Source organism: Lepidochelys kempii, chromosome 10 (assembly GCF_965140285.1).
Source record: "Lepidochelys kempii isolate rLepKem1 chromosome 10, rLepKem1.hap1, whole genome shotgun sequence".
NCBI classification, from domain to species: Eukaryota; Metazoa; Chordata; order Testudines; family Cheloniidae; genus Lepidochelys; species Lepidochelys kempii.
Window position 1 is genome coordinate 83099710 of NC_136389.1, and position 13167 is coordinate 83112876.

Sequence of the window (13167 nt, forward strand, 5' to 3'; positions counted from 1 at the left end):
TGCCAAAGGTTGCCGATCCCTGCACTATGCTTAGCACTCAGAAGTGACTAAAATCCATTGTACTTGTTGAGATTTTAATTTGTTAGATCAGTGCTTGGCAATGTGCTTTAACAGCTTTCAACCTTGTATGAATATACTGTGATTAAAGATACAGACGGAAAATTAAGAGGGAAAACATCATTCTGACAAATTTTCGTTTCTCGTCTGCTCAGACAAAAAATCATATCAATACATATTTAACACATCTTAAATTTTTTTTAAGGATTATCCAAAAGAAATACATAGAACTCATTGCACTCAGTGTATATTATGTAAAATTACAACTGCGACTTCATGCATATTGTTTGGAACTACCAAGTTAGTTATTCAAGAGTTCTGGATTAAAGCCACTGTAGATATACAAGTTTCTTCATGCATGGTTTGCATTATTAATCTGTCCCAATTTAGTTTAGAAAGATATACAAGTCAAGTATATTGCAACTGTCTTATCAGTAGATAGGAATTGAATTATTCCCTACTGGAGGGAGGAATCTAGTCCATCAATAGAAAAAATAAATAAAGACTTTTGATGCTTCTTTACCACTGGAAAATGGGGTTTATTGAACAAGAAGCACACTGGGGCTTTTTGAGAAAAATACTTCACATTTTATCTGTCCAGGGTCACAGTCCTGTGAATTTCTGCTGTCTGAATGGGTTGGGAGAGGCTGAAAAGTGGTCTGTTTTCAAAGTGTTTGATTGGTTTCAAAACACTGTTTCTAATGATCTTTTACAGCTTTGTTGCTGTTCCATGCAGTTTGATTTCTTTAGTCAAAGAAGTTGGAGTGCTGTATCCTAATAGATTTCAGTTAGGAGTAAGGAATGCTGAAGAAGGCTCAGACACAGCACCTCCAAATTACAACTAAAAATCACAAATTCACACTTTATACTGATATTTTCAGAATACTGCAGATTTAACTATGACAAAGCAATTTGATTTATGACTGAGCGCTAGATCATGTGAAAATGCTCCAACAGATGAAGCAGGACACAGGTCAGTTAAAAAGTCAAAATAGGTAATGTTTGAAATAAAAAAGTTTATTTGAAGACTTGAAAAATAGCTCCTTGAAAGACCAACATTTCCAGAACATCAAGATACAATACATTTTTCCATTGTGTTAGAACAGAAAAGTCACAATCCTTCAACTCACTAGGCAAGGAATGAATTTATGGATCAACAAATGCTATACTTCAAACACCAAGAAAGTGAGTCTGCTTGAAAGTCAGACTAATTAGTAGCATGTAAGTTAGGTGATCACAACCCTGTGGCACACTTGTCATCACTAATCAATAATGCAGGTTAGGTAAGAGCTTAGTGTCAAAACAATGAACCTATAAACTTTAAGGAGCTCAGACAATGAAAATATGCTAAATCGCATTTCTTTCCACATCCTACTGATGGGTTCCCAAAGCCTCCTTTTTAGGCTTCTGTTTCAAAACAAACAAAAGAAAACTTTAGAACTTACAAATGTCAGTTCAGTTTTAACACACACTTTATTCACTTCAAATTTACATAATCTGTGCAAGAGACATGTGCAATGGAAGGACAAAACAAAATGTAGACATGGACAGCACTGTTACAGAAGATCCAAGTATTACTTCACTATACAGAGGCATGCTGTTATACTGCTTTCCGATGGTATTCGGGAGGGGCTACTTCATAGTCACTGGCACTAAACAACGTGGAAGCATTCTTCGCTAAATACCTGTGAAAAATATACACATTCAGAAATTAAAATACCTTGTTGCTCATTGTCTCAAGATTTCAGTTTTAGTGTACACAAACTGTTATTTCACTGCTTGGAACCAGATTCCAGCATATGCTGTTGAAAAATCTGTCAGTCTTTGAACAGCCCAGAGAAACACAGAGTTTAATTCTGGACAGGTGTCAGACGTTGTACTATTGAAATCCTCCCTAGTGCCTCACTCAGAATTCCAAGCAGTGAAATCATATTGTCAAACAAATGAGACCACAGCCAAGTGTTGCCGCAAGACCTCCGCCAGGTTGAAATAGGTTCCGCTTCGTATCAAGTGTCTGTCCTTTCTGGACGTCTGCCAGTCACTCAAGCAGGCAGGTAAAAAGTACCCTACTGTTCTGTACAAACAAGTGTGGTTCTTAACAGGTGCTAGGAGAAGCTTTGTAACTAGGGCCCCACCAAATTCACAGCCGTGAAAACCACATCATGGACCGTGTAATCTGGTCTCATGCGCTTTTATCCTATACAATAGGGATTTCAAAGGGGGGGACCAGCACGTGTCCAATTGGGATCCTGACCCAAAAGAGAGTTGCAGGAGGGGCTGTGGTATTGCCACCCTTACTTCTATGCTGCCTTCAGAGCTGGGCGGCCGGAGAGCAGCGGCTGTTGGTCAGAGGCCCAGCTCCAAGGGCAGCACCCAGCCAGCAGCAGCGTGGAAGCAAGGACAACAACCACCACACCAGGCCACCCTCCCTTCTGCGCTGCTGCTGGCGGGGGCTCTGCCTTCAGAGCTGGGCTCCCAGCCAGCAGCCGCCGCTCTCCAGCTGCCCAGCTCTGAAGGCCGTGCCGCTACCAGCAGCGGTGCAGAAGTAAGGGGAGCATTACCGCACCCCCCCCACAACAATCTTGTGACTCCTCCCCCCAACACCTCCCTCCTTTTTAGGTCAGGATCCCTACAAATTAAGGCACCACGAAATTTCAGATTTAAATAGCTGAAATCATGAAATTTACAATTTTTAAAATCCTTTGACCATGAAATTGACCAAAATGGACCGTGAATTTGGTAGGGTACCATTTATAACCAAGGCTAGTAGAGGAGTGGCCAGTAAATATGGCATTCTACAAACTGAGTGCTGCAGCGATACTCAGGCCGTCTTTGTAGGGCAGATTCAGGTTTCCTCCCGAACCACAAGCTTTTACATTTTAAATGGGGATATTCTTATGGTTCTGTAAGGCCCCCTGTGAGAATCACTAATTTTATCACCTACTGCACTTCATTTACTAACATTTTCAAACGTTATGGATTCGCTACCAATGGCTTTTAGCCTGTCTTTGATCTATGAAATTAAGTCAGTTTTCAATTCTTCACAATAGTGTTAAAGAAACAATGGCTTTATTGAAGGAATAAAGAGAAAGCAACAGCAACAGAATGTGGTGGTAAAAAGACTAGATATAAACAGGTAGTTTGCGCATAGAGAAAATAATGGTATGCCTCTGGAGTATTAAGGCACAAGGCCAAGCAATTTCAAACATTAAGTATTTAAATTGCCTACAAGACAGACTGCCTGACATTTCCCTCCCATACTGGAAAGCAAGAATCGTGCTTGTGCATTTGCCGGGGATTATAAGCATAGACACCAATGACAATTGGAGAATTAACCCTGCACCCGGAGTTCTAAAGCATAAGCCATAACTAGAAGTCCTCTTAAATTTTAGAACTGCAGAGGATTCTTTCATAAATTAGAACTTAATCAGATTTTAAGTTTCTAAAATACAGAGGACTGATTCTTTAGAGTAGACAGCTCCTCCACTAACAGAGCATGAACTTCCCGCTTTTCGATTTCACATTTAAGTCCTATAGTAAGACAGAGTAAAACTTTAAAAAGCACCTAACTGACGTAAGAGTCTAAGTGTCTCGAAGTGCTATTGAACAAACGGGACTTAAACTTTGTAACTGTCTCCTTGCACATATTTCAGGAAAGGCAGATCAAAGAGTTCTAAACGCATCAAGAAACAAATGGCTTAAGCTTGGCCTTTCAATGAGCTGAAAGATGGTCTCGTAGCTCAGCTACTTAACTGGGATTAGCTCCCAGCTCTGCCACATACTGAGACACTTTGGATAAGTCATTTAACCTCTTTTGAGCTCTATTCCCCATCTGTAAAATGGGGAGAATGCTCCTCCTCCCCACACTTTTGTCTGGACTGTCTACTTGGATAAGCTCTTCATGGCAGGGACCATCTCTTATTGCATGTATGTAGAATTGGGTGCCAATCTTGACTGGGGCCTCTACACACAACTAAAATATAAAGCTGCATAATAAATTAAAGATGTTTTTCATTAAGGCAATCATAGACGACAGTTTTTGAAACTCCTGATGGAATTGCTCTGATTTAGCAGTTTGCAGCAGTGCATGCAAGAACAAAAATGGATCTTTTTTCTACCCAAATGGTTTGATTGATCTTTTTCCTTTTAAACAGCAGTGTACTGGAAAAGAGAGGGAGTGTATAAATTGGGCTTGTTTTTGGCTTAATGGGCTTGTGAGTTGCTAGTTTTTTTGCTTATAGCTTGTTGCTTTCTTTTTTTAATTGATCAGCTCCCAGCAAGCATGGGGCAAGGGGGGGCAAGCAGGGGGAAGACTCAGGGGCGCACAGCAGGCCCAACACAGTCCCAGACTGCAAACTGGGGGAGAATCTAGTCATAGTGTTGGGGTTCTTAAGGATTGGCTTGTTTTGAAATGGGATTAGCTTGATTTGTGGCTTATTGTGAAAGTTGGGTGCTTATTTACCACGTGAAAGTTGGAAACTGCTTCAGATGTCAAAGAACTTTACTGAATGTGAGTAATGATAGAAAAACTCAACTGCAAAAACCCATGCATTTCACCTTGGTTATGTGCCTTCACATGGAACCACACTTGGTCTCTAATCAGGAACAATTTTGCAATACGTCAACAGAGTGCCAAAGCAATTTCTAGTACAAGACCTCTCGTACCAACTCTGTGTTGCGACAAAGGTATGACTCACTGCAATATTAACCAAGCAAGCTTTTTTCAGTTTAGTTAGTACAGAAAAATTTAAGCTGCTTTAGGTAAATTTAGGTCCTGAAACTTGAAATCTTTAACAAGTTACAGCCTATTGTGCATTTTACTGAAGAGTAATACTAATTATGCATAACTGACCACCACCACAAAACTGCAAGAAAGGCTGTCAAGAGATCAAAGTGCTTGCTCTGGATTAGTGTTTCAGATTAACTGTGACATGCACTGTCAATATGATAATCAAAATACTGTCATAAAAAAATTATGAGTCAGAAAGCATGCAGGTCACAGTCGTATAAACACACACATGCTTAACATTAAGCATATAAATAAGTGTTTGCAGGATCAGGGCTTTAGCGTTTTTAAAATACCTTCAACACACAAACATGAAAGGCTGAACTTACTTCAAGAAATCATGCAAGTAGTTTAACAACAAAGCCAGGCTCTTCTCATCAAGAGGGGTGTAGGCAAGCATAGCTCCAATTCGTACTGTTAAGAAAAGCATAAAGTTGTCATGAAAAACAGTCAAATATAACAAGTTTCACCATACATGAGTATAAGTCCAAGATCTGTTCTAACTTCAGACTGCCATTCTTCCCTATGCAAGCTTGTCTAAACAACTATGTTTTGAAAAGTTCCATTCTGAGTAGGTGATTTGTGGCTTTGAACATTGTATATAAATAACCCAAGGATAGAACTGAGTCATTTGTTTAGGCATTTTACTCTGATTCACTGTATTATTCCAATTAACAGGACAGAAAAGAAGTTGGAGCAATGTAACCATTTGTCCCTTTTTATGGTGGAATCAAGATGCCATACTTACCAAATAATCGTAGTAGGTGTGGTGCACCATAGACCTGTGACATAGGTGCATCAGGATGATCTGCTAAAATTTCAGCATACTGTGGCCTCTCAAATTTGTACAGCAGCTGAGTCCCCAGCATTACATTGAAGTACTCTTTTATTCCAGCAACAACTTCATTAACAGCATATTCTCTGGCACACAGAAAGGAAATGTGAAATATCATTAAAAATTTAAATAAAAAAACCAAACCGAACACCAGGGCTGTGATTTTTTCGGGGTAGTTGTGCACTTGACTTTTAGAAGTCGGAAGAGCCAGTATTCATGAGATGGCACAGAGAAACATATGCATCATTCTAGTGGTTCTGCTTTTTAAAAATGGGGTATTCTGGCTCTACGTGAAGACATGCTTCAAGCCAACTTAGTTCTAAGAAAAAAGTGACTAAAAGGAAACATTCTGCCTTCCCACCTGCATCTGATACTTATCCAAATGCATGACTAAAGTGGCACATTCAAAGCAAGATAAAAAGGCGATTTCTTAAAGTCTTGGAACATACGCTTGTCAGTTTTATGCCACACACATTACTAACTTCAGCAACAATTGGCACTGGAATGAAGTCAGAGCTGGGTTTGATAGCTCAAGCAGTCCTGCACTTCATGATGGCAAACAATCATTCACGCAGCTGAATTTTAAAATATCTAGCCACACTTTTTCAAAACCATAATACATATGGCCCTACAAATCTTCAACTCCATTATCTGTCATGAAGTCATTACACAGTGTCTGCACCAGAGCCATGCTATGCCTCCAGCTTTAAAACAGTCTGTTGGAGGAACCCTTCGATGTGCCCAACACCATGGTGGTCTCACTCTTCCTTCAGTTTAGGCCACACAGCCTCATCGGCTCCTGAGTCTGAGCTTCAGCACTCCTGCTTTACACCATGAGCTGTATTCAGTGAGTCCAACTGAGACAGACTCCTGGTAGAGGCTGGTCCACCCTTCCAGGATTAATGCACCTCACCCAGTATTTACAGTCACACAAGCAGCGTTTTCAAACCAGCAGGGCTTATTAGGCAGCTGGAAGACAGCACAGGAAGTCCTGAGGTTAGCACAGAGAAACAAAGGTTAAAGCACAGTCCATTCTGGTCAGTCCAGAGCCCAGCCATGCTGTACTGAACTCCATTTTCAACGGAGGAAGGGGGTGTCAGTCCAACCTCCTTAGTTGGTTCCCAAGTGAGAGAGAGAGCGATCTCAAGTTTCTTCCAGAACTCACCTTCCCCTCAGTCTTCTGTTCTCAATTTGGGGTTTTTGCTTAGCTTCTCTGCTGAGAGGCAGGGAAATCCATGAGTTATTGGAGCTTGCATTGTCTTGTTGACCAGGGTTGGTTTCAACCAGTTCTTTAACGACTTCACTCCACCCAAACAGGAAGGGGACACACGCCCTTTTGACCCTCAGAGACCCTGAGAAATAATTTAATCCTCCCCCACTCCACCCCCACATCGGGTAGCCATGCAAAGGTGAGCAGGAAACTGAGGCACATATTGGCTTCATACGAAATATTACAAACTGTTCCCACTTCATCACACATAACTTCGCCTTCTGTACAAAAGAGGTCAACTACTGCATCTCTCTTAACAGAAGAGACACTCAGTCCTTATCCCCGTAAGGAAATTCAAAACGTTGAGGTTACTGCTTTTAACTTTAGACTTCTGTAACATCAGCAAAGAACATAAGCCTTTCACATCAAACAGATTTAACATTTGAGGGAAAGTGCTGTGCTCTGCATAGGAGTAAGGAAGGGAAAAAGATGTACCATCCGGAGAAAAAAATTCTCTTCCCCTCAAGTTAGTTTTATTTCTACAGGGTTCACTTACCATAGCGAATCCATTAAACCAGGCTATTCTCCTGACATTTTGCAAGGAGTCCAATAATACCCAAACAAGAGGTCAGGACACATCAAGAACAGGATGGAAGACATGGAAGTTCTAATGCCATGATATAAATCAGTGTCATCCTCATCTGGAACACTAGTCACCCAATCTCAAACGATATTGTAGAATTAAAGGCGTTTTCAGAAAAGGATCATGAGAACAATTAGGAACGTGGAAGACTCATTGATGAGAGATTGAAGGACTGATAGTTTATCTTTGAAAGTAGACGTAAGAGGGAATGTGACAGAACTTTATAAAATGAATGACATAGAAAAGGGAGATTGGGAGCTTCTGTTTTCCCTGTCTCAAAACAAAAAAAAAAAAGGGGGCATTTGATAAAACTGAAAGATGGCAAATTCAAAACTGATAAAAGGAAACACTTCCATGCAATTCAATTAGACTGGAATTCATTGCCTCATGATTTAATGGAGGCAAAGGGATTGGACCATTCACTTGGAATACAAGCATACCCAGCATTCTAGCAGTTAATACCAACAAAAAACCTTTCAGGTCTTAAACCAATCTCTATTAGTAATTAAGGTACGAATTTCACGGAGGGTACATTATCTCATATCTGCAAGCTGCAGGGTTTCTTGTATCTTCCTCTAAAGCACCCGGTACTGGCCACTGTGAGAGACAGGATACTAGACTAGATGAACCCCAGTTCTAATCCCTAGGTTTCTATTCCCACTGACATCATGTGGGTGTTTATTTCAATGGACATTGGATCAGGCCCTAGATCTGGTAGAATCCCGTAGGAGCCCTTACAAGATGCACAAAGAGGGTAAGATACTGTGCAGCTTCTTAGAAGGGCTTCCCCTCATGTGCCTTAAAGTGCATGAAAGAGCATTCCAGTAGTGTCCAGCCCTAGAAAAATCCACTAAAAGAACTAGAACAAAAGCTATTAAGATTGCACAGTTAAGCACTCAGAAGTCAGAAAGTGTAAGCTACGGTCTTGCAGGAAACTTAAATAGTGTATAAAATAGGGGGCAATGCTAAACAGGGCGTTATAAGGGAAACGCTAATCAACCTAAGCTATTCAGAGCCACTCCAACTATAACAATTATATATAAAGACATGCAAGCCCAATTTTCAAAAGTGTAAACCTAGATTTTGGCATATACAGGAGCACAAGATTAGCCACCTTTATGAACAGCACTTTTAGCAACTGGACCTTGTGTTACATATACCAATAGAAGGAGAGAAACAAGCAGGTACATTTACACTGGTATTTTCAAAGAAGCTCAAGGAATCAGGCTTCTTTGAAAATTCCAGCCTGACAATTTGGTAGCACAGAAGTTATTTAATTATTCAGATTCACTTCTTGATTTGCACTGCAGGTACTCAAGTACCATTTGTATTTAACAATTTCTGTGGTTGCTGTGAGATTGGGAGAGGTTTCGATCAAACTGAACTCCAGGTTGTATTTCAGCCTTCATTTTAATTGTAACCAGTAGTCACTTTGTGCTATAGCCTTCATTTGGGGATTAGAACGTTCCTTTCAGGCTGGGGACTGGTCACAAAGGTGAATGACTATAAATGGGAGTCGGAGAACCATCAACTCGGATTAACTCTCTGCTGCTGTGTTCTGGATTTGCAACCAGGAGGCATAACTGACTTGACTCTATCCAAATCTAAAAGGACAGGGCCGGAACTCCTTGGTCTAAGCACATAGCTGGAAAGCTGCAGTTTGACCACCTGACCACAGATGAGACACTTTAAGGATGGGTCTGAGGGGGAAGCCATCCACCACCAGATAACGAAGAGGAATGGAAGAGGAAGGCAGCAAGAGTGGTTTACCTTGCTTAAGGATGCTGAACAAACGCAAGGCTGACAAGAGCAGGGAGATCAAATCAGGTGGATTGTGTTCATGGGTTTGCGGTTTTCCAAAGATCTAGAACATTCTAGTGCTGTTCCACAGTAAAGATCTGTGGTTAAGAAATTCCTGAGCTAAACTGGGCCCAGGATTACGTGTGGTCCATTTACAAGGAAGCGATGCTCATCCAGGAAGGGGGACTGGGACAGGCTGTAACAGTCAACAGCAGAAAGCCATTTTAATGGCTAAGACATGCCTTTTAAAATGCCATTACTTACTTATTATCAGTGTTTCCTCGTGATTTCTTGTAGCTTGCGTAATCCTCTAAAATTGAGTCAACGTTCTTCTTGGCAGGAAGATAAAAGAGCTATGAAAATCAAAGAATAAGTAGATGGACTAATGCAAATAGTCTCACCTGCAGAATATTTGTGTCTGCATACTGGTTTTAAAGTACTGACAAATACAAGAGGACCTTTGTAGAAAATAATTTTTCTACAACATTCAGCTGTTGAGAATTTGGAGCTAGGATTTTACTTAACCATGAAGGTATTAAATCACAACTAATCATTCCATCAAGTTTGCCCCTTCTCTTTTTGCATGTTACATGCTTTTCAAAAGTCATCTTTTACTGTTTGACTAAGCAGAGCTCCTCAGAATTTAGAATATGCAGCTATGAATTCTAGAACATCAGCAAACAAATCCCTACATGATCTAGTGGATATAGGTAGGAATTACAGAACTCCTCCCATCCAGGGACAAGACGGAGCACCACAATATCTTTATGCATCAAACCTTGCCCACTATTTTAAGTTTTATCTAAAATAAAGTATTCTGTTCTAAATCTAATAGCGGATAGCATTGGGTTACACACAAGAATCCAGATTCTTCTCTTTTGGCTCCCTACAGATATCAAGGGCTCCTCATTTCTTGTTCACTCTCTGCTAAGATCTGCTTGCTGACAGCAGACATATTTCAGACACCACTGAGCACACCCTGTATGTTTGTAAATTGTAATGCATGCAGGTGGAATGTCTATCTAAAGAGGGCATCACCCAACTGTACCAGAGCACAGAGAAGCAGAGGAGTTACTATTCAAATGCATGTGCCATTAAGGATTTTAGATTCTATGTTTAACACTGTACATAGAAGCCATTATATATACACATACAAGCCACAATTAAACTGTATATATTAGTTACTATACTCACTTTTCACTTCTGAAACATGAGCTCAAATACAAATCTTTTGTCACACCTGGATTCAATGAGCCAATTCCTTTCACAAGAGCATTCCAGTCTGAGGAGATTCAGAAACTGATGTTCCCAGAACTGGAAAAAGTACTGTACTGAATACCACTACTAAAGTACATTTTCAGAGTTGCATGGGAAAGTGTCCACAGCCTTATTTCAGGCTCAAGTCATGGCTACTCATCTCTTAAAAATGTGACTTCTTTTAAAAGCAAAAGGAAGTAGTTGTGGTAGACTCTTACAGGCAGACCCAAGTTCGAGATCCACCCTAGGCTTTGGTGTTCTCTCAACTCCTTTCCTATCCCGAAGGTTAATCATAGAAGCATAGGACTGGAAACAGCCCCCAGCACTCAGGGCAGGACTAAGTAACTACTAGACCATCTCTGACAGGTGTTTAACCTGTTCTTAAAACCCTCCAATGATGGAGATTTCATAACCTTTCTAGGCTTAACTATTCCCGTGCTAACTAGCCTGACAATTAGGAAGTTTTTCCTAATGTCCAACCTAAACCTCCCTTGCTGCAATTTAAGCCCATTGCTTCTTGTCCTATCCTCAGAGGTGAAGAACAAATTATTCTTCTCCCTCCTCCTTGTAACAACCGTTTACATACTTTAAAACTGTTATGTCCCCTCTCAATCTTCTCTTTTCCAGACTAAACCCCAATTTTTTCCAATCTTCCCTCATAGGTCATGTTTTCTAGACCTTTAATCATTGTTGTTGCTTTTCTCCAATTTGTCCATCTTCCCTGAAATGTGGCGCCCGGAACTGGACACAATACTCCAGTTGAGGCCTAATCAGCGTGGAGTAGAGCAGAAGAATTACTTCTCGTGTCTTGCTTACAACACTCCTGCTAATACATCCCAGAATGATGTTTGCATTTTTTACAACAGCGTTTCACTGCTGACTCATTTAGCTTGTGGTCAATTATGACCCCCAGATCCCTTTCTGCAGTACTCCTTTCTAGGCAGTCATTTCCCATTTTGTATGTGTGCAACTGATTGTTCCTTCCTAAGTGGAGCACTTTGCATTTGTTCTTATTGAATTTCATCCTATTTATTTCAGGCCATTTGTCCAGTTTTGAATTTTAATCCTGTCCTCCAGAGCACTTGCAACCTCTCCCAGCTTAGTATCATCTACAAACTTTGTAAGTGTGCTCTCTATGCCACTAGCTAAATCACTGACGAGGATATGGAACAAGTCAATGTCTGTATAAAATGCTGCTATGGACCAACTTTCTCTACCAGCTAAAATGAGTATGTATCAAAAGGCAAACAAACAGCCACAGGCAACATCATGAGTTTAAAAGGGCAAGCTGACATTTTAGTTTATGCCTGCCCAGACTTAAGAAGCCTCCAGGATGTGCTCTTAACATGCAGCTCTGCTGAACATCACAGGTGACCTCTGGGAAGAAACCAGCTGGTACCTACAACCCAGTCAAATAAGCCTCAAGTAGACATAATACCAAGTATACCTTCAAAAATAAACCAACACATTCCCCCAGCTGGAAGGAGCAGAAGTTCCAAACTGTCAGCTGACATCAGTCTACATGCTTATAGATAAAGGATAATTTTCACAATGTGAGGGTTACCTGTTTTTGCCTGGTGATCAAATCCCAGTCATCAACAAGCCATGGTTTCAGCTCTTCTGGAATTTTTACCTTTACTTCAACTCTGTTCATAAAGGTTTCTTCCTGAAGAATCAACAAAAAAAAAAGTCATCCTTCTTTGGTCATTATACCCAGGTAAGTCTTAATTTTCCAAAATGTAGCTATTACATAACAGTCTATCAAAAGACTCAAGACTGCAGCTGCTATTGTTACCTCAAAATCTTATGGAGCGACAAACAGTTCAACTCTTGCCAGTTCAACTCTGTTAGACAAAGCTATCCCCATGGCAGCACTTCAAGTCTAAGATATTAACTTTACAAAACTAGTAGAGCTTTTCCACTTGAGAGCATTACTTCTCTTTTCTGTTACATTACCTATTCATTAATTCATGCTTACACCACCACTTTGTTGAACAGGGACAACAGTCAATAGTTACAGCTAATCATAAGCCAGCTTTTAAGTAGTCGCGTAACTATGCAACTTCACTTTGTTACAAATGCCTCATGCAGTGCTGACGGCCCAGTGTCACCTCTGACTCTAGACCCACATGTCTGATATTCTTTAAATGCTATTAAATAGATCTATTGACAAATTAAGTGTTTTCCCTCCAACCAAAAAAAGTTTAAGACCACTTAAATATCAGAATTTATGAAAATAGATTTTTTTTTTTTTTAAATAAAACTGTTAATGGAATAGTTAAGTCCCACAGCTGCAAACATCATCTCTGAAATACTTAAGATGCAGCCTCAACTAAAGCAGTGCTTCGAGATGGAAAGAACAAACTCAAAGCTCTCCGATTTCAGTCTGAAAGCTGCTCACAACGATAGCATGTTAACTGGTGGCATTTTCCTCCATATACTTATCTTTTGCCAGAAGCACAATGATAGCTTGGAGTGCTAGGTCTGGAAATTCTGTATTAAACAGGGATAGGACGCTAACTCAGGTAAATACATTACTCAGAATATTTTTCCCCTGCTTCAATTACTGACATATTTGT

The 13167-nt window shown here is 40.3% G+C and overlaps 1 protein-coding gene across 5 annotated transcripts in view; it reads right to left on the reverse strand.

Annotated features, from left to right (window-relative positions):
* Positions 1–1058: 1058 nt before the first annotated feature.
* Positions 1059–13167, reverse strand: part of MORF4L1 (mortality factor 4 like 1) — a 41255-nt gene continuing 29146 nt past the window's right edge. For all 5 annotated transcript variants that reach the window (XM_073304522.1, XM_073304521.1, XM_073304520.1 and 2 more), the window contains 5 exons: positions 12153–12254; positions 9596–9684; positions 5592–5764; positions 5173–5257; positions 1059–1742 (listed from right to left, as the gene is read on the reverse strand). In XM_073304522.1, coding sequence (XP_073160623.1) covers positions 1658–1742; positions 5173–5257; positions 5592–5764; positions 9596–9684; positions 12153–12254 — 534 coding nt within the window. In that variant the 3' untranslated portion in view covers positions 1059–1657. The remainder of the gene's footprint in view (positions 1743–5172; positions 5258–5591; positions 5765–9595; positions 9685–12152; positions 12255–13167) is intronic.